At 41.1% G+C, this 27,411-nt stretch overlaps 1 protein-coding gene and 1 long non-coding RNA gene across 11 annotated transcripts in view; one reads left to right on the plus strand and one right to left on the minus strand.

Moving 5' to 3' along the window:
- The window catches only part of TM4SF18 (transmembrane 4 L six family member 18), a 28,967-nt gene extending 3,659 nt beyond the window's left edge, over nucleotides 1–25,308 (minus strand). Inside the window, exons 1-7 of one of the 10 annotated variants that reach the window (XM_014731912.3) lie at nucleotides 24,932–25,249; nucleotides 24,641–24,834; nucleotides 22,878–22,985; nucleotides 20,537–20,626; nucleotides 15,107–15,249; nucleotides 11,164–11,344; nucleotides 8,067–10,398 (exon numbers count right to left, since the gene is read on the minus strand). In XM_014731912.3, the coding sequence (XP_014587398.1) occupies nucleotides 10,384–10,398; nucleotides 11,164–11,344; nucleotides 15,107–15,249; nucleotides 20,537–20,626; nucleotides 22,878–22,985; nucleotides 24,641–24,817 (714 nt within the window). In that variant the 5' untranslated portion in view covers nucleotides 24,818–24,834; nucleotides 24,932–25,249 and the 3' untranslated portion in view covers nucleotides 8,067–10,383. Of the gene's footprint in view, nucleotides 1–8,066; nucleotides 10,399–11,163; nucleotides 11,345–15,106; nucleotides 15,250–20,536; nucleotides 20,627–22,866; nucleotides 23,069–24,640; nucleotides 24,835–24,931 lie in introns of those variants that run through there. The other 9 variants (XM_070238302.1, XM_070238297.1, XM_014731911.3 and 6 more) reach the window with 9 other exon arrangements.
- Nucleotides 6,116–18,173, plus strand: LOC111768444 (uncharacterized). Its single transcript, XR_011427068.1, has 3 exons — nucleotides 6,116–6,165; nucleotides 13,199–13,355; nucleotides 16,467–18,173. It is a non-coding gene; the product is annotated as an uncharacterized lncRNA (long non-coding RNA).
- Nucleotides 25,309–27,411: the final 2,103 nt, after the last annotated feature.

Genomic DNA, 27,411 nt, shown 5'->3' on the forward strand with positions numbered 1-27,411 from the left:
TAGATGAAATAACTAAAGATAGTTGCTACCAGAAAACGGCCACTTAAAGAGAATCCCTTTGAAACTGGAAACAAAATATTTGATTAGAACTTTATTGTTAGAAAGAAAACCACCTAAGAAAATAAGCTTATTTTGTCTTAAATTAGTTTAAATCCTACTTTTTTTGATTTTTGAAAAGACAGTGCCACGTGGTTCAATCTGATACTTACCACATTTTGATTAGATTTATGAGTCTGCGCCAAATCTTAGAATGAACCAGAAATAAATCAAGTCTTGTTTGGGTTTAATTTTATAATTTTTGTTGACAAAGATTTATGGGAACATAATATCAAGTCCTTCATTTCATTCTCGATTCTTGCAGCACCTTCACAAATAGGGGTATTTTGCCTAAATATTAGAGGGCATGCTAAGGGCGTCTTTTAATCTATAAGACTCAAATCCTTCTTTTGACACACAGAACCTGTCATCATCCTTTTTAACTTCGTTTTCTTTGAATGTTTACTAGTCCAGCTCTGCCAGATACTTATGTGTCACAACTTTGTGTGTGATGTGAGTAGTTCCCCATTACTTTCAAATCCTGCGTTATGTACATTTAATCGGCATTCTATTTGCAACACCAGAGGAACAAGTATATTGACGCAATAAAGAGGGAAAGATATTTGTGTCACATGGGAAGAAATGTTTAAACGGGACTAACATCATAAGTGTCACTTTAAACAAACAATCATTGGGTTCCTGTGTATTTATATTTATAATAAACCAGGTAGAAGACCACTCAGATGCAAATCTAACAACTAAAGAAAAATTTTAAAACGTGTATGTAATAGTGTAAAAAATTTTGTTTTGAATGTTGGTTCTTCAAAAAAGAAGCTTTAATTAGAGAAACAGGAATGATGGTTCATCTTACATACTTTACATACAAGCTGGTATTTGACTTCAGAAGTTAATAAAATCAATTTTTATGTAGATGAATCATTTGACAAACACGATTTTTTTCTCCTTGGAATTAGTCTTTCAATATCACGATGCTTAAAACACATCACACCATATTAAGAACTGTTTTGTACTTTTACAAAAGCAATTTTAACAGTCACATTTTCAGACTTTTTGATTCACATGTATTCCAGTCACTTTTGTGTTTTAAAGATTCCTCATTTGTCCCCACACTTTTTAGCTTAAAATTTCAAACTACAGAAAAATTTAAAGAATAATACAATGAACACTTGTATTCCCTTTCCTGGATTCATCAATAATTGACATTTGCCACATGTGTTTTATCTCTTTATATATAGCGACTTTTTCTCTGAATCGTTTAAAAGTCGTTTGTAGATATGTCACTCCTAATGCTTAGCATACATCTCTTAAGAGTAAGGATGTTCTCAGCCATCATCACAATATCATTATCACACCCAACCTAACACTGATATTGAAAACTTGACTAATAGTCCATAATCAAAGTTCCCCAATTATCTCATTAATGTCCTTTATAGCTTTTTTTCTTCCTTTTTTCTGACCCAGAATCCAATCATGGAGCATATTTGCATTTGGTTGTCATGTCTCTTAAGTATCTTTTATCATAGAAAAATTTCCTGACTTTTTTTGATCCTTTATTTTTTTATTTAAAGTTTTCTTATTTATTTCTTTTTTTAATTGAGATTCATAATAGTTTACATCATTGTGAAATTTTAGTTGTACATTATTTCTTGTCTGTTACCACGTAAGTGCTCCCCTTCACCCCCTGTGCCCACCCTCCACCCCCCTTCCCCTGGTAACCACTGAACTGTTTTCTTTGTCCATGTGTTTGTTTATATTCCACAGATGAGTGAAATAATATGGTGTTTGTCTTTCTCAATCTGGCTTATTTCGCTTAGCATAAAACCCTCCAGGTCCATCCATGTTGTTGCAAATGGGACAACTTTTTTATTCAAATGGGACTTTTTTATGGCTGAGTAGTATTCCATTTATATACATATACCACATCTTCTTTATCCAATCATTAGTTGATGGGCACTTGGATCGTTTCCATGTCTTGGCTATTGTGAAGAGTGCTGCAATGAACATAGGGGTGCATATGTTACTTTGGATTTGTTGATTTCAAGTTGTTTGGGAAGATACTCAGTAGTTGGATGGCTGGGTCATATGGTAGTTCTATTTTTAGTTTTTTGAGGAATCTCCGTACTGTTTTCCATAGTGTCTGCACCAGTTTGCATTCCCACCAGCAGTGTATGAGGGTTCCCTTTTCTCCTCATCCTCTCTAACATTTGCTGTTTTGGGTCTTGGTAATTACAGCCATTCTGACTGGTGTAAGGTGATAGTTCGTTGTAGTTTTGATTTGCATTTCCCTAATTATAAATGATGTTGAGCATCTTTTCATGTGCCTATTGGCCATCTGTATAACTTCCTTTGAAAAATGTCTGTTCATATCCTCTGCCCATTTTTTGATCAGGCCGTTTGGGTTTTTTTGTTGAGTTGTGTGAGTTCTTTATATACTTTGGGTATCAACCACTTGTCTGATAAATGATTTGCAAATACTTTCTCCCAATTTGTGGGTTGCACTTCCATTTTGTTGACAGTTTCCTTTGCTTTGTAGAAGCTTTTTAGTCTGATGTAGTCCGTTTGTTAACTTTTTCTTTTGTTTCCCTTACCCAATTAGACATGGTATTCAAAAAGATGTGGCTAAGACCAATGTCAAAAAGCGTACTGATTATATTTTCTTCTAGGATTTTTATGGTTTCAGTTCTTACGTTCAAATCTTTAATCCATTTGGAGTAAATTTTTGTGTATGGAGTAAGATAATGGCCCACTTTCATTCTTTTGCATGTGGCTGTCCAGTTTTCCCAACATCATTTATTGAAGAGACTTTCCTTTCTCCGCTGTATGTTCTTGGCTCCTTTGTTAAAGATTAACTGTCCATAAATGTGTGGTTTTATTTCTGGGCTTTCAATTCTGATCCATTGATGTGTTTGTCAGTTTTTGTGCCAGTATTTTGGTCCTTTATTATATTTACATTTTTGAAGAGCACAGTTTTGCAGAATGTTGCATAATTTGGATTTATGTGGTTGCTTCCTCCTTATTAAATTCAGGCTAAACATTTTTTGACAGGAACATCACATGGGTAATATCGTGTACTTCCCATCACATCAGGAAGCACATGACACCAGTGCTCACCATCGCTGGTAACGTTACACACCTTAGTTTGAGTTTTCCTAAAAGCAAACTGTGAGATGAGGGCTTAGGTACAAGTAGTTTATTTGGGATGTGACCCCAGGACGTACAATGAGAGAGTGAGGGAATGAGACAGGGAAGGGAGAAAAGCCAATAAGTGAGTAAATTAATGCTGTGGGCAAGGGGGGCTCAGTCCAGCTGGGGATTCTTTGAGAAACTGAATGCCCTCCTCAGAATTATCCTATTGAAGGGCAAGGAAGTTATGGAATTTATCCACCAACTCTCATTGATTGAAGGTCATTGCTGGGTGTCAACTCCCAGGCACTTCTGACCTGCCCAGTGTGCTGTACAAGCATGCTCCTGCCCCCAGAGAGGATCTTCAGGTAGAGAGATGCAGAAAGCCATTTTTCCTGGATATCTATTCCTAAACAATATATTGTTTATTTTTGAAGAAAAAAATAAGGGCCAGCCCCATGACCGATTGGTTGAGTTTGTGTGTTCCGCTTCAGTGGCCTGGGGTTTGTGGGCTCAGATCTGGGGTGCGGACCTACACAGCGCTCATCAAGCCATGCTGTGGTAGTGTCTCACATACAAAAAGAGGAAGGTTAGCACAGATGTTAGCTCAGGGGCAATCTTCCTCAAGAAAAAACAGGAAGATTGGCAACAGATGTTAACTCAGGGCCAATTGTCCTCACCAAAAAAAAAAAAAAGAAGAAGAAAAAAATAATAGCAAGCATAAACTTGTTTGTGTTAGAAAAGGGACAACTGTGACACCGTTGGATGAAAGTTCTGGGAGAAGGCAAGCTGAATAGGCTCCAGCCTGCCTCCTACGGCCCAGCAGCTCTCGGGAGTGGGCTGAGGAGCACATCTGGGGAGGGAGGGACTCCGGTGCCCTTAGCTCACCTACACCGAGGAAAACAGAAGGGAGAGTAGGCACATCACCAGGCAAACCAAACACTGATAAAAATCTCACCCTGGCTACTGCCCTCAAGTTAAAACGATGGGACGTTGGCAGGGGGCTCTTGGTGATGCCTACTCAGCCCACCCCGGCCTCTCAGTTCCCACGGCCCCAATGCGCTGGGTGCTCCACACCCGGCCAACAGGTGTTACTGTGTCCCTTCTTTCTGGGAATTCCCCCTGCTCTCTCCTGTTTCCTGAAGCCTGAAGGGAAGAAGAAGAGGAAGAAATCTTTTGTTTCGGTGGTGTCCGTTCTCCAGGAACTCCTTGAAAGGGGAACTTTTTGAGAACTTACTCGTCAGGAAATGTCAGGTATCATGGAAATAATTTACTTTAGGATTTAAAAGGCCTTGCTCCACAATCTTCGCCCGATTTAACCGCTCAGAAGTTTAAAGCCGATATAATTTCCTCTACTTCGTACATGACCTGTTCTTTTTTCTCGGGAAGCATGTAGAATATCCTTTTCTAGTCGAGGCTGATTAAACTTCATTTGGCGTGTCCTTCCTGTCTGTGTACCCATGCTCCTCAGTTTCACCGAATTTTCTTGAATTATAAGGACTTCTGCCCTCCACTTTCTCTGTTCTTTCTTTCTAGGTATTCCTATTACTTGGTGTTGGACTACTTTGACTGACCGGTTCTCTAATTTTCTTAGTTTTTGCTCTATTAAAAAAAAAAAACTCTCATTCTTTTTTCTCTGCTCTGAGTGATACCTCAACTTCATTTTTCAAACTTCTACTGAGTTTTTTGTTTATGCCATCTTGTTTTTACCTCCCAAGAGTTCTTTTGTTCTATTTTTTTTATAACTTTCTCATCTTTTTTTTATGAACATAGAATCTTCTCTTATCTTTCTGAGGAATGAATGATATTTGTTTTATTTTTTTAAGATTTCTTCTCTCCAAATTCGTTTCCTCCAAATTGGTCTTTATTTAAATTTGTTTTGGTCTCTCTCTTCCATTTAAGAGGCTTTCATCAGACGCTGGGGATCCCTGTCTGTCTGCTCATGATAATGAATGGAGGAAAGAGCTGAATGGAAACTGAGTGTGTGTGTGTGTGTGTGTGTGTGTGTGTGTGTGTGTGGCTTACTGATTCTGAACTTCACTGATGGGTGAACTGGATGACCCGTTAATTAGGAATTCTGAATATCACTGTGTTGGTTTCCTATTGTTACTGTGACAAGTAACCACAAACTTAGTGACATAAAACAACACAAATTTATTATCTTATAGTTCTGGAGAGCAGAAGTCCAAAATCAGTTTCCCTGGACTAAAACTGAGATTTCAGCAGGCCTGAGTTCCGTCCGGAGGCTGCAGGCCGGAATCCGCTTCCCTGAGTTCTCCACCTTCTGCAGGCTGCCTGCGCGCCCGCCTTGATCCCCTTCCTCCACCTTCGAAGCCGGCAGTGTAGCATCTTCCGTCTGATTCCTGTTTCTGTTCTTCCATCTTCTCTCTGATCTGATGCTTTTGTCTCCCCGTTGTGATTACACTGGACTCACCTGCATGATCCAGGATAAGCCCCCCATTTTAAGATCCTTGGTTGAACCACATCTGCAAAGTCCATTTCCAGGTGACGTATTCACAGGCTCCGGGGACTAGGACGTGGACATTTGGAAGGGGAAGCTCTCACTCAGCCTACCACAGTGAGTGCAGGAGTCTTTCCTCTTGCTCTGGCCAGACTCCCTAGAAAGAGGCTCCAGTGTGGAAGGTAAAGTTCTGGCTGCCAGCATTCTGAGATCTGCGTGGGTTAAGCGGGCTGGGAGAAGAGCGGGCCTTACCGTTCATCATTCAGGACACGCCAGTCACTCAGTCTCTCTGGTTTTGATGTAGTGTCCACATCCTTGGTGACTCTAGTTCCCTACCATTCAGAGACCCTCTATTTTACCCTTCCAGAAAATAGACTTTCAGATGTCTGCCGCTTCCCACTGGCATAGAGACAGGGGACACAGGGACTCCCCCCACTCCCTCTCATCTTGATGGTCTGCCCTTATTTACTTTAGGTTCCAGAGGTATCTGGCGCTATCCATTTGAGAGTCTTGAGGATTCTGAGGTAAGAATCTGGTTGGCTCTCAGCTCCCCCCACCCCCACCCCGGATAGATTGGGATTTTCATGTTTCTTGAGTTGTTTTTGTCAGTTATATTTCATTAGGACGCTTTGTAGCTTCCAAAACTTTATTGCTGTTGTCTCCTCCCTAACCTCCTTGTATTTGTTGGTTTATGTTTTAAAGAAACCCCTTTATTGTAAATTCAGTGTAATTTTAGCTACGAGTGTGTATGTGCGTGTGTGGGTTTTCATACTGACCAGAAAAAGCATTTGATTTGAGTTGGCTATGCTCCTTGGGTCAGGCACATGTTGTCTCTGGCCTGGGTAGCCAGGCAGGACATGTAGTAAAAAGATTTTAGTGGTCCGCTTTGTGCATCCCGCCCTACCTGCCCAAGTACACACCCTCAAGCTTGACTCCCAGCCTCAGTTTCCTGCCAGGTCTCTCAGTTCCTCCAGAACTGGAATCTCATCCCTGGCTCCCAGCTTCATCTCACCAAGAAGGAGGCAGAACTGGCAAGAGTCTTTCTGAATTTAAGTAGTTGTGGTTTCATAATAGTGACCTTGAATTGCACTACTGCTCATGGCCTTCCAGTGGGGTGGAAGCGTATAGGCCAGAGGCTAGGGTTTTAGGAACCTGAGTCTGATGGCCATTATGTTCACATGTGGCGAGAGGAAGTGCTGGCCTCTCTCCAGTTTTGTCTAGCCTAGCAATGCCTACCTTTACCTTTACCTTCTTTTTCTCCCCAAACTTCTGACCTATGCTGTCCCTATGAGCTTCCTCCTTCCCTTTTTCTTCTTGTGTTGGTGGCATTTCCAGGCTTCAGCCATCCCAAATCTGCTCCAACTGAACCTAGGTTCAGATTTAAGTCAACCTGGTTCTAAGAGCTTCATGTGTGCCAACTCACTTAATCTTCACAACAACTCTATTATTCCTATTTTACAGATTTTGAAACTGAGGCACAGAGAGGTTAAGTAAACTTGACCAGGGTCACACAGCTATTAAGGCAGAGTCTAAATTTGAATCTGAGCAATCTGTCTCCAGATTACATCTTTAAACCACTATGTTATAGGGCACTCATGAAGCACATCCATGTGCCAAACACTGTTTTCTGAGCTATCTACATATAAACATGTGTAAATTAGTATACACATATACACCCATGTAATCCTCACAGAAACCCTAGATCAAGCAAACAAGCAGAAAGGAGTATATTGATGATCTGAACCACAAAATGGACAACTTGATCTGGGGGTGCATGTAGAATGCTGCACCCAATGTTCGGAGAAAACATACCTTTTAGTACCGGGAATGTTTACAAACATTAGCCATAAAACGAGTCTTAACAATGTTCAAAAGTTTCAGAATCATACAGACCACATTCTATGATCACAATATAATTAAGTTGGAAATCAATAAAAAAATAACAAAAACTCACATATTTAGGAATTTAAAGGCACGTTTAAAAACTTATCAATCGAAAAATAAATCATAAATAAAGGTGGAAAATATTTATAACTGAATAACAAGGAAAATACAATATTTCAAAACATGTGAGAGTCAGCCAAAGTGATGCTTAGAGAAAAAACTGCAGTCTTAAATGCTTATTTTATGAAAAGAAGAAAGTTTGAAAATTAATAAGCTTGGCATTTGATTTAAGTCAGGAAAAGCAATATAAGATAGAAGCAAGGAAAATAAGAGAGAAATAATATATAGAAGAGCAGAAATGTGTAAAGCAGAAATCACTCTCAATTCGGAGCAGCTCGCAACACTCAGTCTCTCTGAGGATTAGAAGACGGAAAGGGGGCCTTCTGAAACGAGTGAGCACAGGGCTGGCACACACACCTTCACATCCACCTCTTTTCTATTTTAAGCTTATGTGGATTTCACAGAAAGGATTAGAGGATACTTGCGTTTTAAACGACATTTATTTTTTCTACTTATTGAAAATATTCAAGGAAAATTTTCAAAGGAAAATTTGGAAATATAGAACAATGTAAAGAAAAGAAATATAACTTATAATCCCATCATTAGGAGATAATTATTAACCATTAATATTTGAGTATTATTCCAGTCTTTTTTTCTATGTATCTGAAGGTTTGTACATGTCTACATGTAATTATATGGTTATTTAAAACTTTGGGCTCAAACTGCACAGATAGACTTTTAGCCAGATTTTTACTTAAAATTGCATCATCAGCATATTCACTTTAAACGCAAAATTTGGGGAGGTGTATATATGTTTAGTTTCCTGATAGATAGACTCTACTGTATTTGACCGTGCCCCTGTTTTTAGAAAATGTTTCCAGTTCTGTGGTGGAGTCATTCAGCCGACATCTATTCATGGTCCCTCAATGTATGGTACCATATTGAATCTAGACATGGTGGAGACAGTCCTAATGTGTTTGGCAGACTGGTGGGGTTGACCTGCCAGAATTTGTTTACAAGGTGTCTGAGGAGTCTTTGGGAGAACTAAAAAAAAGAGGGTGCTTGATATGACACGCTTGTGGGCTTGAAGGAGTAATCACATACTCTCTGCATGTTGGCTTCCTTCCTCTTCCTCTGATTATTTTCCTGACAGCAATGCCTAGATTGTTTCATTCTTGGTTTCCTGGCTCAAATTCTCAAGGAAGAGTGACCACCAAGCTCGTTTGGGCAGTAATTCACTCTCAGCTATTCAGAGGCCACTAGGGTGACAAAAGGCTGCCCACGGCTTTGGTGCCTGTTCCAGTTGTGTCTGCCAGGTCCAGGGCATGGGGGTCGTGTGGTATACAACATGGCTTGCTTTCAGGATGCTTGCTTCAGCAAAGGTTGTAGACAGGGCAATTCCCCTTAAAGGAGGCTGTAAGCTGAGCAGGCACAAAGGAGGGAGGAATTTTCCAGACTACTGGCTCCTGCTGCCCAGCTTTGGCACAGAGTAGGTGTTGGCAGGGCATTGTTGACAGTGTCCACAGAGAAAATCAATGGGGAAGGGGCAGAAATGTTAAGGCCCAGTGACTCTACAACGGAGACAGGTGCTCAGCAGAGTGACCACGGAGAGCAGAAGGGCCTGGCATGAATATCCAAAATTGTCTACTATGTCTACTTTGTGCTAGGCCCTATGGATGATGGGAAAATAGAAGACATGGTTGCTATCCTCAAGGATGTCGTGGTAAGCATAGGAAGAAAATTGATAAATGTTTTACTTAAAATTTTTTTATAAATACAAGTAGTGGTAACTCCACATGACACAGCTATCAACTGGTCAATGGTCACTTTCTCTCACCTATTGAGCATGTCCTCAACTGTTCATTTATTTCACGGCTACCTCTTATAGGTGACCACACTCGTTAACAAGAGTGACAAAATAATGCCAAGAGCTCAGCTAGATTACATAAGTTTATATAAAACATTGTTTGGCTTATCTGTCTCACTGCTTCCTTCATTGAACATTGAAAGAAGTGTTATTTTGTGGCATTTATAGATACTCAAGACTGGAAAACATAGAAGAAACATATGCCTTTAGAGGTTGGAAAAACAGCAAAATTTTTTAATAGTAAAAATATGGGTTTTTAAAAAGTGTTTTAACAGTGAAACATAATAAAGAAAATTTGGAAAATATAAAAAAGTAGGAAGAAGGGTCACCTGTGGCTCAAATCAACGGCAGCTGACATTTTTGTGTCAATCCTTCTAGATTTAGTTTTTGTCTTATATTTTGATTATTTGGTGTTTCATTTGTTAGTTTTAGTTAAGCTTATACTGTAAACATAAATTTGTATGTTTTTCACACAGCAGTATTCATAATCTTTAAAACATCGTTTGCAATGACTGTATAATATTATCAGTAATGAACCAGTCTTTATTTAATCCTTCCACTAAAGTTAGACTTTTGAGGTATTTCTAATTTTCCAGAATATTAACTAATGTTGAAATATATGTATTTGTCTAAAGTTTTATCTTGTGTTCTTATTTCTTTCCATGGTTTAGATTATTGGCGATGAATTTGTCTGATCAAAGGGTATTAAGATTTCTGAAGATCCTGACACATATTACTTAGAAAAAAAATCTCAATGGAAGGGTGGTATAATTGGCATTTCCAGTGAGGACTGTAAATTTCACAAGTGGGAACAATAAACACCAAGAGGAGAAAGCACAGTAATTTGAATATTGCCCTCAAGTCTAGACAGTTGACATGAGACTTGGATAGATGGCCAAATCCTGATGATGGCAAACATTCCTGTCCTTATTCAAATGATTCCAGGCTATAAAAAAAGGAAAAACAAAGTGAGTAAAGTAGTGCATTTGGATAGGTTAATGATCCGTAATCCAGGTAGCAACTTAAAGTTGTAGTTCACATTCAAAATATGATAGAATAGAAAAATATCTACTTGAAACTATGAAGAAAGGTATCATGCATTGTACGCTGTGACTAAGACACAAGATATCTTGTTCATGGTTTCTCTTCACTCTGGGCTTGTTGGATAGGTTCAGGAATTTTAACCGTAACTAAAGTAACGTCAGTATTTTAGATGAAGCAGAAGTAGTTTCAATAGGATAAAGACCTATTTCCCTTCTTCAGAACCACTCACTAATGACTCAGTATAAAGAAGGATTATTAGTTGAATATAGCAGTATTCAAAAGAGAAATTATTTCAATGGGATAAGGTTGTGAGCCTTCAACTATTTTATTAATGGGGAAATTCTCAATAAATGCTAAGACTTCTTTTGCTTTGGGTTAATTCTACATAGAACACTGAAGTGGTGCTCATTCAAAACACTTGTGCTGCTTTCACCATTCAACACAGAATGCAGGTTTTACAATTATTCCATTGATTCAATCCACATAGACAAACCAACAGACACATTGGAATACGGAAAAAATTGAGATGTGAGAGCTTGAGTAAAAATGAGGGCAATAGAAATGGCAAGAAATGATGGAGCTCGAAAAACCTTCCAACAAGATTCATTGAATCCTGGGCAGCAGAGGTAGAACGGAGGAGGTCTGGGCGCCAGTGGGGGTCTGTTACCTGGATGATGACTGAATAGGTTCCACACAGTATCTTGGATAACTGAATGACTACTCTGATGAGGCAGACGATCACTTGAAGCCCACTGAGAGCTATGAGAATGGAAAACAAAATGATATTCCACTCCACAACATGCGCAGGTTCAAGGCACTGAATCCATAGGCTGGAATCTGTAAGGAAACTGAGAGAGGGAAACGGTCAACAAGACCTATGACCAAGCCTAAATACTTGGTCCAAGGAAGAAGGCTGCAGATATTTATATGTTTGGGAAATTACTGCATATGGTTAAAATACATATTATTAAATATGAATTAACATATTTTAAAAAATCATTCAGATACGTATATTGAACACGTAGTATGCGTAATACTGAGCTATGCTTATTATAAACATGGTGCCTGCCTCAGAGACAATTCTAATTCAGTTAGAAGGCAAGACACATACTGAAGACTTCAGTAGCAATGAAGGGCAGCACATGCCAATACCAAGAGAGGTAAGGATTGCCCATTCCCCAGGAGTCCAGAAGTCAGCCTGGGCTGTTGGGGATGAGGCTGAGTTTGCACTGGACATAAAACCATACAGGTGGCAAAACAGCAAGCAGAAAGGCTGCTAGATATTCCTAGCCTCCATCCCAAAGCTCTTTAGATCAGTGGTTCCCAAACTTGAGCACGCATCAGGATTATCTGGAGGGCTTGTGAAAATGCAGATTGCTGGGCACCGCCCCAGAGTTTCTGACTCAGCAGGTCTAGACAGGACTCAGACTTTGCATTTCTCACTTCCCAGCTGATGGGCTTGCTGGTCTGGGGTGCACAGTGGGAGGACCCCTGCAGTAGAACGTTGCTGTTCTGCAGCTCTTTAGGAGATTCAGATTATGAGGTGGAAAAGTAAACAACAGAACAGTTCCTTCAGTCTAGCAGAGAATGGCAAGAATCAAACCACTTCCAAGAAAATCGTAAAACCAACTGGATCCACCTGACTGACTTTTGCTCACTTCCTGGTCTGCCACGGCCATTAGCACTTCTCCTAAAGGTGACAGACAATCTGTTCAACGAAGTGGAAATGGAAAACTGGTCTCCTCAAAAAAAAAAAAAAAAATCCCCCAAACGAAAACAATCAAACCCATTTACAGGGCAGAGCTGCTTATAAATATCTTGTCAATAGCAAGATGCTTTTTCTCAAACAGCAATCCGGGCACCCCGCGTACCAGCCAAGAGCCCTGGGCATTGGCACCTGTGGCAGAAAGGGGTGAATTCTGCATTTTGGTGACCATCACCAGACCTCTTTCTTCTCTTTGTTTTTCTTTCCCTCCCCTCCATTTCTCTCCTATTACTTTCCATCCTCTAACTCTCTCTTTTCTCCTTTTCTTTATTTCCTACTCTCTCTGCTTCAGGACACTCAGAGGCATTCTGAGAATTTCTTGATATTGCTAATGGCCCTTAGGTCTCAAGTGTTTCCCACTTGAACATGCAGTCATAACTCCTGGGCGTGTAGGATCTTGGGCAAGAGACTTTACATCTCTGACCTCAAGTCTTATCTGGACACGGGCCCTAGGGTTATTGTGAATTAGTCAGTGAGAGGTATGTAAAAATGCCTTGGAACCTGTTAAGCACAGTACGGTAATTTCCTGCTACCATTGCCCCAGACCCGCTTCCTACACCCTCATCCTCCTAACTCAGTCCCAGTCACCACGGAAGCTAATCCCTTCAAGATCCTCACTCTAGACTCTTCCCAGGACATGCTCTGCACAGATCATCCAACACTGTAAAGCAAGATGACTTGCAGGGTTTCTATTCTTCTCAAAGACTGTGGTACTATTCCCTCTTCCTGTGGACCGTAATTGCACCGGCGGGGTCTGGGAGGAATAGAGCAGCTTGCCCTGATGCCCACGCCCTCCACAACCTCCACAGACGGCTCTATCACAGAACTGACTTCACGGTGTTGTAATTCTATCTATGTCTGTATCTGTGTCTATTTCCTCACCAAATTGTGTGCTCTGAGAGCACAGATTGTGATTTATTCGTCTCTGCATAACCAGGTCTAAGGACTAAGGCAGTGCCCGGCATGCTGCAAAGATCAACTAATGCTTGCTGAATGCAACTGATTCAGAGTCCTCACTGGCCACTATGCCAGCGACTGGACCTGCTGGCCACCTGGCTGATGGAAGACATGATGTGGCATAAAACATTATGAAGGTAATGAGGTTAATAATAAAACCTAGCATGTCTTGAGAATTGATTAAATCTAATTTGTGCATCACTTCCATTTAATCCTCGGTTCTCTGAGGCAGAAATGATTATTATCTCCATTCACAGAGGCTCAGAGATACCCAGGGATCTGTCTAAGGTCACACAGTTTGCAAGTAGGAGATAGGTGACTTAAACCTGGATCTATAAGACCTGTGCTCCAAGGTCATGTTTACTCTAAGGCTTCCATCTCAGCAGAATGTTCCACCAGGTCTGTGTGCACTCCTAGACGGAAGTGAGCCTGTGTAATATATCTGTGATTCTCTAGCACCTAGTCCAAGACTAGGACAGAGGAGGTCCTCGGTAAACGTTGATTGAATAAATGTACAAGTGAATAGCTGACCGTACAAGTTTAATATTAACACCTGCTGCGCCCAGAATTTGCCAAGCCTTGGAGACTTTTCTAGGAGAGCCGAGACAGCTTCCCTCCAAACAATGTTTCACCTCCAAACATTTTAATGAAGCTGGAAACAGGTGAATTCAAATATCAAAGGCAGCTTAAAGGAGGGATGGAGAGGCAGATGGGCAGTCTGAGATTCTTGCACTGAAAGGGGGGGCCTCTTTGGTTTGGAGTGGGGAAAATTCCAGGGACTGATGGCATAAAAAAGGATTTCTATATTAGGTCCCCTTTCCAGAGCCCCTTCAATCCCACAGGAGTGTCTCCCCTAAGTGCTCAGAAAGACCTGGGGTTATTTTCTAGGTTCTCCTAACAGGAGGGAGAGCTCTGCTCACAGCAAGCGGCACCTTGTGGGAGTTTCAGAATAAAGGCAACAGTGGGCACAGAAGTAGCTCTGCATGCAGGCCTAGGTGAGCGTGTAAGGCCTCAAATAGATGAGGGCCTTGAACAATAAAATCTGTCATGGGGAGTTGAGGAGAAAATGCAGCTTCCCCAGGGAATGGTACAGACACCCCTCATTTTGTCCCATTAGAATTCTGAGCACAGGACAGGTTCGGGGGAGAGTCGGTGTCTCTCTCCTGTGTCCCTATCTGGGCTCTGCTGCCTCTGCAGGTGCTGGTAGGCCAACAAGCCTGGCCCAGGGCCAGCGTGAGACGCTCTGTGATCCAGGATTGGGTCCTGCAACGTCTGACTGAACTACCAGGCTTCTGAGCAAGGCCCCTCCCCAGACTCTTCTTCCACATGCTGGATACGCTCCTTGCTCCTTCCGCAAACTCCTGCACCTGGTCATGTCCTTGGACCTCAGGCTGCACTGTGCGGCTCACCCTGCCTCCTTCTCTCTCTGTAACCCCTGCTGGTATATCCCTGGGGGGCACCACCCAAGGGCGCTGTGATTCTTTCCCAACCACGCCCTTTCACATCTATAAGAGACCACATGTCCAACTTGGCCACAAAGCAAGACTGACTTCCCAGAACCACTCAAGTCCCAGGCTCCAGCAGTTGCCAGACCACAACCACCATGAAGCTCTGCTCTAAAGTATGGGAGAAACACGTCTTTCATTTGGATAGCTCCATGACAGCCTCAAAATAATGAATGCACATGTCATTAAAAGACTGGAGAAAAAAATACCTAAACAAAGATCTGTGCCACTGCATACTGGTCTGGATATTAGTAAAGTAATAGGAAAATTCTGCACTAAGGTAGCCACATGGCAGCCCAGAGCGATGATGGAAAATGAGCAAGACCACGAAGCCAGGTGTTTCTGACTGTCCTGCCTCTTCGATCTGGGGAATTAGTTCTTACCGTCCCGCGGTGCCTTCAAAGGCGTACTCCCAGCCATGGAGGGTGCGGCAGTATGGGCCCTGGACCAGGCCCAGAGCAGATATGACCAGGCAGTATCCAGAGCAAGCAATTCCAAGGGCAGAGAAGATAATCGACAGTAGTGTCTAAATTAAACACGGAAGAAGTAGGTTAGTGCCGTAGAATGAGACAGGAGATTTTGTGGATAAATGATCAGACAGGTGCCTTCTCTACTCATCTGAGCCAGCTGTCCATCTAACTAATACCGAATGTCCGTGTAGAAATGGAAGCATTTAATCCAAACCCACCTGATCTCAAAAATAAGTTTTTAAATGACTTTTTGCTTGATATTCCACAGTGGAAACTAGTTAATTTACTAAATGTGTATTTTTCTGGAATTTTGATATCAAAATAATGATCACCTCTTACATAAGTGCAGTGAAGGGATCTGATCAATCAATCTATACTTATTGTTGAAGACTTTATTTTCTAGGTAGGGCGGGTTTGCCAAGAATCACAGCTATGCTCCCTGCTTTTCTCTTATGAAGACGATGTTTGGAGAGCTTCACAGACAGGAATGTGCAGGGAAATAGCAGGCGTTAGCCCGGATGGTCATATTTATATTCAAGTGAGGATGGGATTGATGGGGAAGAGGCTGTTTTCATTTGATGAGAGAGAACGAGCAATGTTCACTGGCAGATCCGTGGGAGCCGAGTTGTGAGAGTGAGTAGATCAGTTTGATGTAAGAGGGGTTCCAGCAGAGGAGCAGCAGAAGGAAAGTCCGCGAAGACCAGGCTGCCCCAGTGCTGCTGCTGGGAAAACAGGGCCGACAGGACACAATCCAGCCCTTGAGTTGCCTACGGTGAGCGCAGCTCGGCAGATCTGGGCGGAAGACGGCCTTGAATGCTGGGTCAAGGAGGCTGGACTCCATCCTGCAGGGCAAGTGGCTTTCCCCCATAACCCTCTATTAAAATTTTTTCAAATCTACAAAAAAGTTGCAAGTGTAGTACAATGAACCCCTAAACCTTTTTCCTAGACTCATCGTTCGTGACTATTTTACCATTTTTGCTCTCTCTCTCTCCCTCTCTCTGTATGTATATGTATGTATGTGTGTGTGTGTGTATATATATATTTACACATTTTTGTGGCTGAACCATTTGAAGTAAGTTGCAGACATTGTGATTTCTCACCCCTAGACACATCAGCACGTATCTCCCAAGAATAAAGACGTCCTATTATTCTCGAGCTGTTTTTCACTTTTTGGTACAGGATCCAAGGAAGGTTTATGCACAAGGTTACTCTGTAGATAATCTCTTTAGTTTCCTTTAATCTACGCTAATCTCACTGCCTTTTTGTTTTTCAGGATATTAAGTTGTGTTTGAAGAATCCTAGCCAGCTGTCTTCTAGAATGTCCCACTTTCCGGCCTCTTCTGGTTGTTTCCTCCCCATTGGACTTGGGTTAAACATTTTGGCAAGAACACTTGCTTGGTGTGTGTACGCAGTGGGCCTCTCACTGATTTTGGTGACGTAGAGTTTGATCTCTTGGTTAAGGCGGTTTCCTTCAGATCTATAAACGTGTTTTCCACTTTACAACTAATAAGTAATTAGTGAGGTAATTCTTTGAGACTGTGTCGTATCCTGCCCCCTAAAGACATTCCACGTGGTGGATTTATCAGCCAGTGATGATCCTCATATCTGTTGATCACCAGTTCTCACAATAACGGTTGCATTGCACCACTTTTCCAATTCTATCATTTCTCCTGCCTTTATAAGTTACCATTTTTCTGCACAGAGCAACTTCCATTTCCCGTTTCTCTCTCCTCTGCCTCTCTCTTTCTGTATGACTGTAGACTCATGGATTTTCTAATTCAATGTGTTATAATTCATCATTGTTATTATTCTTTTGAATGCTCAGATGGCCCAAATATGGCCAAGGGGAACATCCTTTCAAGTCAATTCCTGTGTCCTTTGACATATCCTTATCATTCTTTGAACACTTCCTTGCTTCCTGGCCCAAGATGTCCCAAGTTCATTTTGAATTTATGCTGCCTTAGACCTAGAATAAACTATTTTTCCCCCAAACCATGCAATTGTTTTTGAACAAGGAAGGGATATGACCAATAATTGATTTTGGAAGATTGCTCTGGCAGTGGTGGCATACCAGCTGGAAGTGAGAGAACCCAAAAATAAGGATTCCAAGTGGAGACAACTTCAAGTTGAGAGGACAAAGACTTGGAGGAAAGGACATTAAGGAGGAAATGAACGCCTGGAAATGGACTGAAAGAAAAATTCTGGAGTTTGGGACTTGGATGTAAAGGAGACAGAATAGGGATGCCAAGAAGGGTAGTTGAGTTTGGGAGAAAAGTTGTTAGTTTTAGAAATGTTGATTTCAAGTGAGAGTAGCACGGCCACACAGAAACATACAATAGCCTGTTGATGATAAATTCAAAAGCTGAGACCAGAAAAAAGAACAACAAACTTGTGATTTTAGGGATAAAAGATACCTGAAATTATATTTCTCATACTGATTTTAATGGAGTTTGCCCCATCACAAGGTGAGATAAACAGAGCTACTTTTTTTTTTTTTTTACCGTGGATTACTGTTAGTTATACTTTATAAAGAAAATTTACCTGTTCACCAATGCCATCTTTGCAAAAGGAGGAAGGATATTTTGAAAAGATTAAGCTCATTCTTCACCAAATTTACTCTTAAGCAGTTCACTGGAAATATCAGTGAAGGATTCATTCATTTCGGGAAATTGGCAATCATGGCACAACATACACGTATGTGCACAGACACAAATTACGTGCAGCGTGTGATAGAGATCATTGCACAAGCCAGGGAAGTCTCAAAATAAAATGGGAATGAGAATCTCTCTGAGTCACAGTTTCAACACTTACTTCCCCTAGCCCAAAGCCCTCAGTTTTGCCAATTCCTCACGAATTTACTGTTTCTTTATCGAAAAGGTGTAGAAGCTTGCTGCTCTGGTCACTTCCTCAGGTCTTCATTCTTACGCGAACTCTCCCAAGTACATATAAAAATTCAATAAAATTTTTATGCTTTTTTTCCTAATTGTTTTACGTCACTTTAATTTTCAGACCCAGCCAGGGACCCTAAGAAGGTCAAACTTTCCCCTGACTAAAAAGTGAATCTTGGGGCCAGCCCCGTGGCGTGGTGGCTAAATTCTGTGTGTTCTGCTTCCGTGGCCCAGGTTTGCAGGTTTGGATCCCAGCGTGCACCTATACCACTTGTCAGCCACGCTGTGGCGCTGACCCATGTATAAAGTGGAGGATGATTGGCAGGGATGTTAGCTCAGGGCTAATCTTCCTCAAGCAAAAAACAAGGGAGATTGGCAACAGATGTTAGCTCAGTGCTAATCTTCCTCAGGAAAAAAAAAGTGAATCTTGGGTGACCTCAATTTCCGTTTCAAAGCTTCAGAAGTTACAAACTGGTGCAGACTCAAATTTGGCCTGAAAGATGTGCTTTATTTAGTTTAAATGTGAATTAATTGCCAATATTTTATAGTTGAGAAGTTTTACACAAAAATCTGTATTTCTACTTTTTATTGAAAACTGAGAATTCTTGCCCAATTTCATTATGGTGACAAATGGCTGGTCTTGGGTAACAGCTCCCTCCCTTCCTTAAATGGAAATTTTGCTCTGATGCCTACCCTACTCACTTTTTTCATTTCCATCAGGCATTTGGCTTCTGGGAGCACATGAGTAGTGACCCCTATTCCAGAGCCTACTTTGAAAGAGCCAAGCAGGAAATCCAAGTAATCCTCTTTCCCTTCCTCCTGTTCTTCCCATTGAGATGTCGGTCATCTCATTCAATATTGACTCCTGTTCGGACTCTAGACTATTTCTAGCATCCATTTGCACTGGAGATGCTAATAGTGAGTTAAGGCAAAATTGAACATGCTGAATTTTATTGGCACATACATTTGTTTTCTAGAAATTCCCTGAGTTTCATAGCTTAAAGTTTACCTGAATCCATTGTAATTTACCTAGGCAATTTTGAAAGCAGCTACTGGGGGATGTCTGAGTCGATTGGTTAAGAAAACACACATATACACCCACACACACAGTGTATTTCAATTTTTCAATTCTTCTCCACTGGGGCATAGTGCTAAATTAAGCAACTAATTTAGTCTGCCAAAGGTATCAGTCCAAGGAAGCTAGCCATGACATCTTGGCTGCACATGAAAATCTGGCTGCACCAAGACCAACGATGTCAGAGCATCTGGGGGTGGGATTCCAGCTCCCAGCTCCCAGATGCCTGCACTGTGCAGCAGAGTTCCAAACGCCTACCAACCGCGGGCAAAGCTCCTCCCAGTTAATAAATCACATGACCTCTTTGAGCTACGGTTGACCCTCATATGAAAGAAGAGTAACAATGATCTAATTCACCCGGTAAATGGGGAAGAACTGTAAAGCGCTATGCAGGTGCGAATAAACAATGATGACAAGGAGGAGAACAGTGGTAATGTGGCACCGGGCGCCTGCCTGTTGAGCACTGACTTAGAAAATCTGGTTCTGTTATTCTCTCTTGACTCTATTTTAACCATCTTTAAAGTTCCAATTTGAAAAATGTACATCACATATACCCAGTGACATGGATGAATCTAAAAACCATTACGCTGGGGCTGGCCCCGTGGCCAAGTGGTTAGGTTCACATGCTCCACTTCAGCAGCCCAGGATTTCCCTCGTTCGGATCCTGGGTGTGGACATGCCACCACTCGTCAGGCCATGCTGAGGCGGTGTCCCACATAGCACAACCAGAAGGACCTACAAGTAGAATATACAACTATGTACTACAGGGCTTTGGGGAAGAGAAGAAGAAGAAAAAAAGAAGATTCGCAATAGATGTTAGATCAGGTGCCAATCTTTAAAAAAATAAAAACCACTTTGCTGTGTGGAAGAAGCCAGATACAAAAAACAAATCCTCTATGATTATGTTGATATAAAATACGAACTAATCTATAATGACAGACACAGATCAAAGGTTAACCTTTTGGCAGCGATGGGAATGTTCTGTACCTTGACTGTGATGATGATTTCATGGGTGTATTCAACAGTCAAAACTCATGGAATTGTAGACTTTTAATGAATGCCATTTTTTGTACATAAATTAGTCCTCAATATGGTAGATAACGGAAAAAAATAGACTCACAGACCCCCAGTTAGGAAAAGGTGGTGTTATTTTCTAATTTCCTGTATCCTTAAATCCTGAATTTCCGGAAGAACGTCAGCAGAACAAAGATGGAGGAAAGACGGTAAACAAAGTGGGAGATAGTTTTTGGAGTAAACTCTTGGGCTCTGAACGAAAGGATCGTGATGAGGCTATGAGAGTATCAATATTTTTGTGTTTCTGGGTGACAGAGAAGAAAGCTGGAGCCCACTCAACCATCCTCAAAAAACTCTCTCTCTTACCATGTATTTTTTGCTGCAGTTTTCACTCTGGCAACACTTACAGTTGTTATTATTCTCCAGTACAAGAAGAACTGCGGCTACTATAAGCATCTATAGCAGGGAAGAGAGAAAATATCAGAAATGGAATACCAGGTTACATTCATGCTCACAATCGGACCACAGGATTTGGCGCATAGGCTCAGGGTCAAGTAGACCTGGGTTCGAACGCTAGTGCTGCCATTTTTTAGCTGCATAAAATTGAGAGTCTTTCCTGTAAAATGGTGTTGAGAGCTCACCTCAATGGGTCCTTATGAGCTTTGCATGTAAAAATTTGAACACAGTGCTTGATTCATAGTAAGTGATTGATAAATGTTGGCTATTATTATCATGGCTGTCAGTCATCAAAAGCTAACGATCAACGAAGAGTAAATGGTATGGACATGGGAACCACCCTGCAGCCAGCTGCCATTTCTCGCTGACTCCACTGTGGACAGCAAAGGAAAGTCATTCACCAGACTTTGTGGTTTGCCAGCCGCTCTCCACTGACTGCCATCTGGGAATGGAGGTAACAGGCACAGTTAAGGTGAAACTACATATCTTAATTCAAAGCAAAGTAAGCCCAATTTCCCCATGCATTCAAGCCATCTCAGGTTCAAAATTTTGAGTGTTTTGTCTGTATCAAGCCAACAAACTGGGAGAATTCAACGTATTCTACCTCCCTTTCTTGGTATCCTAAGCAAAGGGCTCAAGTTCTGGAAAGAACATGGATTTGTTGAATATTATAATTCCTGGTTGGGGCAGGTATGGACTGTGAATTGCTTCTGGCAAATTCTCCACCTGTCCTTTACTCCCAGTGTTCAGTGCTGAATCTTGAAGCTGAGTTCATTGTTATTTTACTGTTTATAGTTAATAGTTCCAGTTTCCAAATTCCTTCAGCCTTCATTTATTTATTTATCCATTTAATTATTTATCTACATTCCTCTCCTTTCTTCCAAAAGGATTTGATGCAGTAACAATAATGTTTTTCAAGAATCCTAGGGGCCAGCCTGGTGGCGTAATAGTTAAGTTTGCACACCCTGCTTCAGCAGCCCAGGGTTCGTGGGTTCAGATTCCAGGCACAGACCTACACACTGTTCATCAAGCCATGCTGTGGCAGCATCCCACATACAAAATAGAGGAAGATTGGCACAGATGTTAGCTCAGGGACAATCTTCCTCACCAAAGAAAAATAAATAAATAAAAACTTTAAAAAAGAATCCTAGACAATGAAAAATAGAGAACAGATTCTCTCCTGAATGTTTTATTTTACATGGAATTTAAACTCAAGAATCCTATATTCCCCTCCTTTCAACACAATTGATTATTATGGATTTTAATAGATTCTGGCTTAACCTTACTAGTGCTTTGCACTCCTCCATATTAACATGTGTCCAGTATTTCTCCATAAGCATCTTTGCGGTAGGCATCTTTGTCACAAGCATTTTTTTTTTTTTTTTTGAGATTCTTTTTTTTTTTTTTAAGATTTTATTTTTCCTTTTTCTCCCCAAAGCCCCCTGGTACATAGTTGTATATTCTTCGTTGTGGGTCCTTCTAGTTGTGGCATGTGGGATGCTGCCTCAGCGTGGTCTGACGAGCAGTGCCATGTCCGCGCCCAGGATTCGAACCAACGAAACACTGGGCCGCCTGCAGCGGAGCGCGCGAACTTAACCACTCGGCCACGGGGCCAGCCCTGTCACAAGCATTTTTGATGCATAATTAATTGACAATGAAGCAATTTTGCCATAAAAGTTTAAATAACAAAAAAATAAAAGAGAGCATTAAGACATAATGAATCATGAAAAATCAATAACAAAATTAAAAAGACTTGCTTGTAAAATACAAAATATTCGAATACATTTAAAATGTGTGTAGATTCATAATACTGCACAAATAACTCATTTTATTTTGTGGGTTGTACCTAAGCAGTTGTCTTCGAAGTCTTGTCCATAGTATTATACATTATATTTTTTGTGGATTTGTCTCCTCGTTTGGCATCCACTGTGCTTTTTCTTTTTTGCTAAAATTTCTTCCTTTACTATGAGAGGTATCACTTTCCAAATGCTAGGATGCGTATTTGTAACTGAGCTTTGCGTTACACTGTGAAAGCCGTCTACGCTTTTGTTTGTTCTTGGCATATTTTCACATATTTGTCATAAAAATAAGGATACCATACAAAAATGGAGTCAAACCCAACTGATAACCAGTTATATTATCTTTTATGGCAAAATTGACTTATGGACAACCGGTTATGCGGCAAAAATGTTTGTGGCAAAAATGCTTGGAACAAAGATGTCTGTGGCAATGATGCTTACGGTGAAGGTACCTGGAACCTGTTCCAATCGCACATTGAGGAAACGATGACAAGGCACAGGAAAGCAGGTGCAGTAACTGGCTTCATTATAATACTGGTAGAAATACTTAGATGTAGATCCTGGAGTCCAGTGTCAAAAGAGAAACACAGGCATAGCCTGAGTTGAAAGAGAAATTCCTTTCTTCTTTTGTTGTCAAATTTAACTGCAATACAAAGGGCTCACGAATAATGGAGGAAAATTACCATAATTCCACCACACTCATATATTTTTATGTATTTGTCCCTGGTGCCGTCCCACATGTGTATATTTTGCATAGTTAAAATCACAGTTTATTCACAGTTTTCTTGTATATTTTTTAATGTAACACAAAATATTCATTTTCCATGTTGTTACATCTTCATAATTATACTTTTCATCACTGTATGAAGTGAATGTGCCATAATTTATTTGGCCACTTCTAAGCTGGAATGCTTCTAGTTGTTTACTATCATAAATAATGCTGCCACAAACACCTGGACATACATCTCTTTCCTTATTTTGGATTATTTTCTCAGAATGAACACTCAGATTTAGGATTACAGAGTCAAAAGACATAAACATTTTCATGGATTTTAATATATCATTTCAGAATCTTCTCCAAAAAGCTGGCATTTGTTTATAGAACTGCCACCAACATTCATTATGTACCTATCACATAGCTGCTTCAACAGCGTTGAGTATTAACATTTTAAAGTTTGCTAAAATATATGCAAAATGGCAACAAAATGGAAACTGCTCTCCAACATAACTTTTCAAATATTATAATAATTAAACACCCACAAAGATATAAAGATTTACTAAAACGGATTTTCTTTTACATTGTTGGTGGCGTAGTGAGCTTACAGCGCACAATGTGCTGTTTTTAGAAATGCTCGGATCAGGAAAAGTGTCTTTTCCTCTGAACTGCTGACATGATTCATTATCTGTTTGTCTTTAAAGAGCACAAATTCATTAGGAAAACATTCATGCATTCTTATTGTGGATAATTTGATTTAGTTTTCAAAAACATCCTCCTTTATTCGGGGTGTGATGTCAAACTATTTAATGACGATACGGCCCATCCTTCAACAAGTATTTGTAATCACAGTGGCTGCCTGCTACGTGTTGGTCTCTGTCCTGGGCACTTCACACATGAGATTTTATTTAATCCCCACAATTACCCTGAAAAGTTATTGTCATTATTTCCATCTTTCACATGAGGACGCCGAGGTTCAAAGACCGAGTAACTTGCTCAAGGTCTCATGGCACAAACGACAGAGCTTAGATCTGAACTCAAGTCTGTCTGAATCTCCAAGTCTCTGCTTTTCCACGCTATCTTAACACCCCTCTGAGCTACAGAAATGGGGAGCGCAGACCGAAAATCGGTTCTAGAAAAGACCAATGCCTCTGGAGATTACATAGCTTAAACTGACACACAGCCTTCCTGAGGACATGATACTTCTACAGGCCAGTGTCCTGTACACTGAAACGGAAGTCTGTACAGTGAAAATACAAACTTTGACTAGGACAAATTTTCCGCATCGCTGAAGCTGCATAAATGAGCAGCTCACCGAAAATGAAGCTACTCTCCAAGTCCTAGCGGACACCAGCTCCTCTACCCGGACCCGTCTTCCAAACCTCAGACCCAGGGTTAGTAGAATGCTTTTTCCATTATTCATCATTTGTAGTAGGAACAAGGCAGTTCTTTCTAAAAACTCCCCCTTCTACGATCCCAAGTCTCTGAAGTCACACTTACCATGACACCTGAGAAACAGATTCCTTCAAAGTACCACACGTAGTTGGTGAGCTTATTGCTGGATGCATAGGAAGTTTGCCCATTGGGGAAATACAGTAATATGTTCACAGTTATACTCCAGAGAGCGAGCGGAATCAGCAGACCACTCAGGCAACCTCCACATTTCCGAGACCCCATTCCACCTCGCTCAGAACCTGCAGGAAATTTCAAGAGCGCAGAATTACGCGAAGCTTGGTTTTCTTCCTACCTGCCCTTTTTTTTTTTTTTTTTTTTTTTTTTGAGATTACCTACCACTTTCTGGGTCAGAGCCCTTTACTTCATATTCATGAGGAGCCAGGACTCGGACAGAACTGCCGCCCACAATCTCTCAGCGTGGAAGAGTGGTTTACTGTTTGGAGAACAATAGACGATGATCGACAGCTGAAGAGCTGAGCTGGTCTTCATCCTGTGCCAAAGGAATGCGGTGTTTTTAAAATAAGTCATTTTCCTCTGGATTGGAGCACTAAAGACTTAACCCTGAGCGTGTTTTAAGAAGGAAGTTGGGGTGGGGGTTGGAATTAAGTCTGGCAAATTTCATCCAACAGCGGGTAGGAAGCTAAAGAGAAAACTACCAAGAGAGTCTATACCAGACGTGGCATGCGGCATGTTGGCTCAGATATCCTGACTTTATCTGTCTTTTATTCAGTGGTCTTTATTGTGTGCTCACTGTTCACCAAGCATTGTTCAAACTGCAGGGGGCACAAGAAGGACAAGAAAAGGGACAGACTGGTGGGTGAGAAAAAGGGGACATCACAGTTGGTGAGTTTATTGTGACAAGACCAGTACAGCTTTCCTTCCAAGAGTTCAAATCTGTTATCTCCACCTCTTCGAAAAATAATAACAGCAATAAACTCATATCTTTCTAACTGCTTAGGAAAAGGAGGTAAGAGAAGTTGGGTAATTTGATTAAGACTTTATGAGTAATAAGTTTGAAACAAGGATGTAAGCATCCTCCTTTCCAAATTATCGCCCTAAATTTAAAGAGCCACGGATCCCTTCTAAATATGATGACATGAGGAGAGGGTTATGGGAGGGAATCTTGGCACTGACATGTTAAAGATGATGTAGACAGCGATGGTGAAGATTCAGGCTGCCTGACCTCATTGCCACTCCTTTCTACGGGTAACCTCAGAACCCTGCTTGACTGTCTTGGGTCTCAACTTCCTCAGCTGTGAAATGGGAATTAAAAAATGGTACCCTCCCCAGAAGGATAATGTGAGGGTTCAACAAGATAATGCACACAAAGCACGGTGTCAGTGATATAGAAGGAGTTGGCAATAAACGGGAGCCATCAGTAAAAACAGAAAGGGCAATTACAAGAACATAATTGTCAAAATAGTGCAGAGGTCAGGAGTTAAGTCTGCTTGTTTACTCCTCTCGGTACCCTGTATCATGAACTCTTAAAATGTTTATCCTAGAAGTATTTATATTTAATTTGTTGTTGTCCTCCAGAAAGTATTAATACTCTATGACATATACACTTTTAACACAAGAGAATAAAAACATATTTTTAGAGGGGCTGGCCCAGTGGCGCAGCAGTTAAGTTCACACTTTCTGCTTCAGTAGGCCAGGGTTCGCCGGTTTGGATCTTGGGTGCGGGCATGACACCGCTTGGCAGGCCATGCTGTGTTAGGCGTCCCACATATAAAGTGGAGGAAGATGGGCACGGATGTTAGCTCAGGGCCAGTCTTTCTCAGCAAAAAGAGGAGGATTGGCAGCAGTTAGCTCAGGGCTAATCTTCCTTAAAAAAATAAATAAATAAATAAAAATGTATTTTTACATAAATAATTTTAAATTGTGTTACTCATACTTTTTTTTAAATTGAGATGCTTGGAGATGTTTTTGGATCTAAACTAAACAAACTTGGAAACTAGCAGTCTTGTACTATGATGGGTTCCAAAGAGGCTTCCTGGCATCCCCTGGTGGAGGTGTTTTGTTTCGTTTTTTTTCCTCTAGTGTTTTTAAGCAAAATACATCAACTGAGTCTGGTCATTAGATTTTTTTTCCATGGACATAGAAGCAAGCTAAAATCATCTTTACCGGAGCACTTGGAATGATGGGGAGAATAACAACATTTTTGGTTGAGTATTTATTGAGCACCTCCTGTGTGCCTGACACTATCCTAAGAGCTGAGGAGAGAGCAGTGAACAAGACAGTCCGAAGCTCTTGCCCTCACGGAACTTACATTCTACCATAGAGGGGACTCCCAGTAAAAAGATACTTAAGGAAAACAGAGAACTCCTCAGGCAGTGATATATGTGGCTGGGAACGCCAGAGAATGGGGGTGGGGATGTCACTTCAAACACGGTGGTCAGGGAAGACCTTACTGTAAGGTGACATTGGTGCAAAGATCTGACAGAAGTAGAGGGGGTGAGCCATGCAGAGGACTTGGGGGAAAGCATTCTAGGCAGGGAGAACAGCAAGTGTGCAAAAGCCCTGGGGTAGAAGCAAAGCCCAGCGAGGAGACCACTGTGGCTGGAGCCAAGCGAGGGAGGGGAAGAGTAGGAAGGGCCAAGATTAGTTTTGAGTAGAAAAATGACTTGATATGTTCAAAGGCTCACTCTGGCTGTTGTGTTGTGAATAGATCGTAAAGGGTCAAAGAGAGGAGATGAGTTCTGAAGCCATTTCAACAATCCAGTCTTACCATGGATGATAAGGGCTCAGATAGTAACGGCACAGATGGTGAGAAAGGCTGGATTCTGTATATATTTTGAACATAGATCCAGTAGTGC

This window comes from Equus caballus, chromosome 16, assembly GCF_041296265.1.
Source record: "Equus caballus isolate H_3958 breed thoroughbred chromosome 16, TB-T2T, whole genome shotgun sequence".
Lineage (NCBI taxonomy): Eukaryota > Metazoa > Chordata > Mammalia > Perissodactyla > Equidae > Equus > Equus caballus.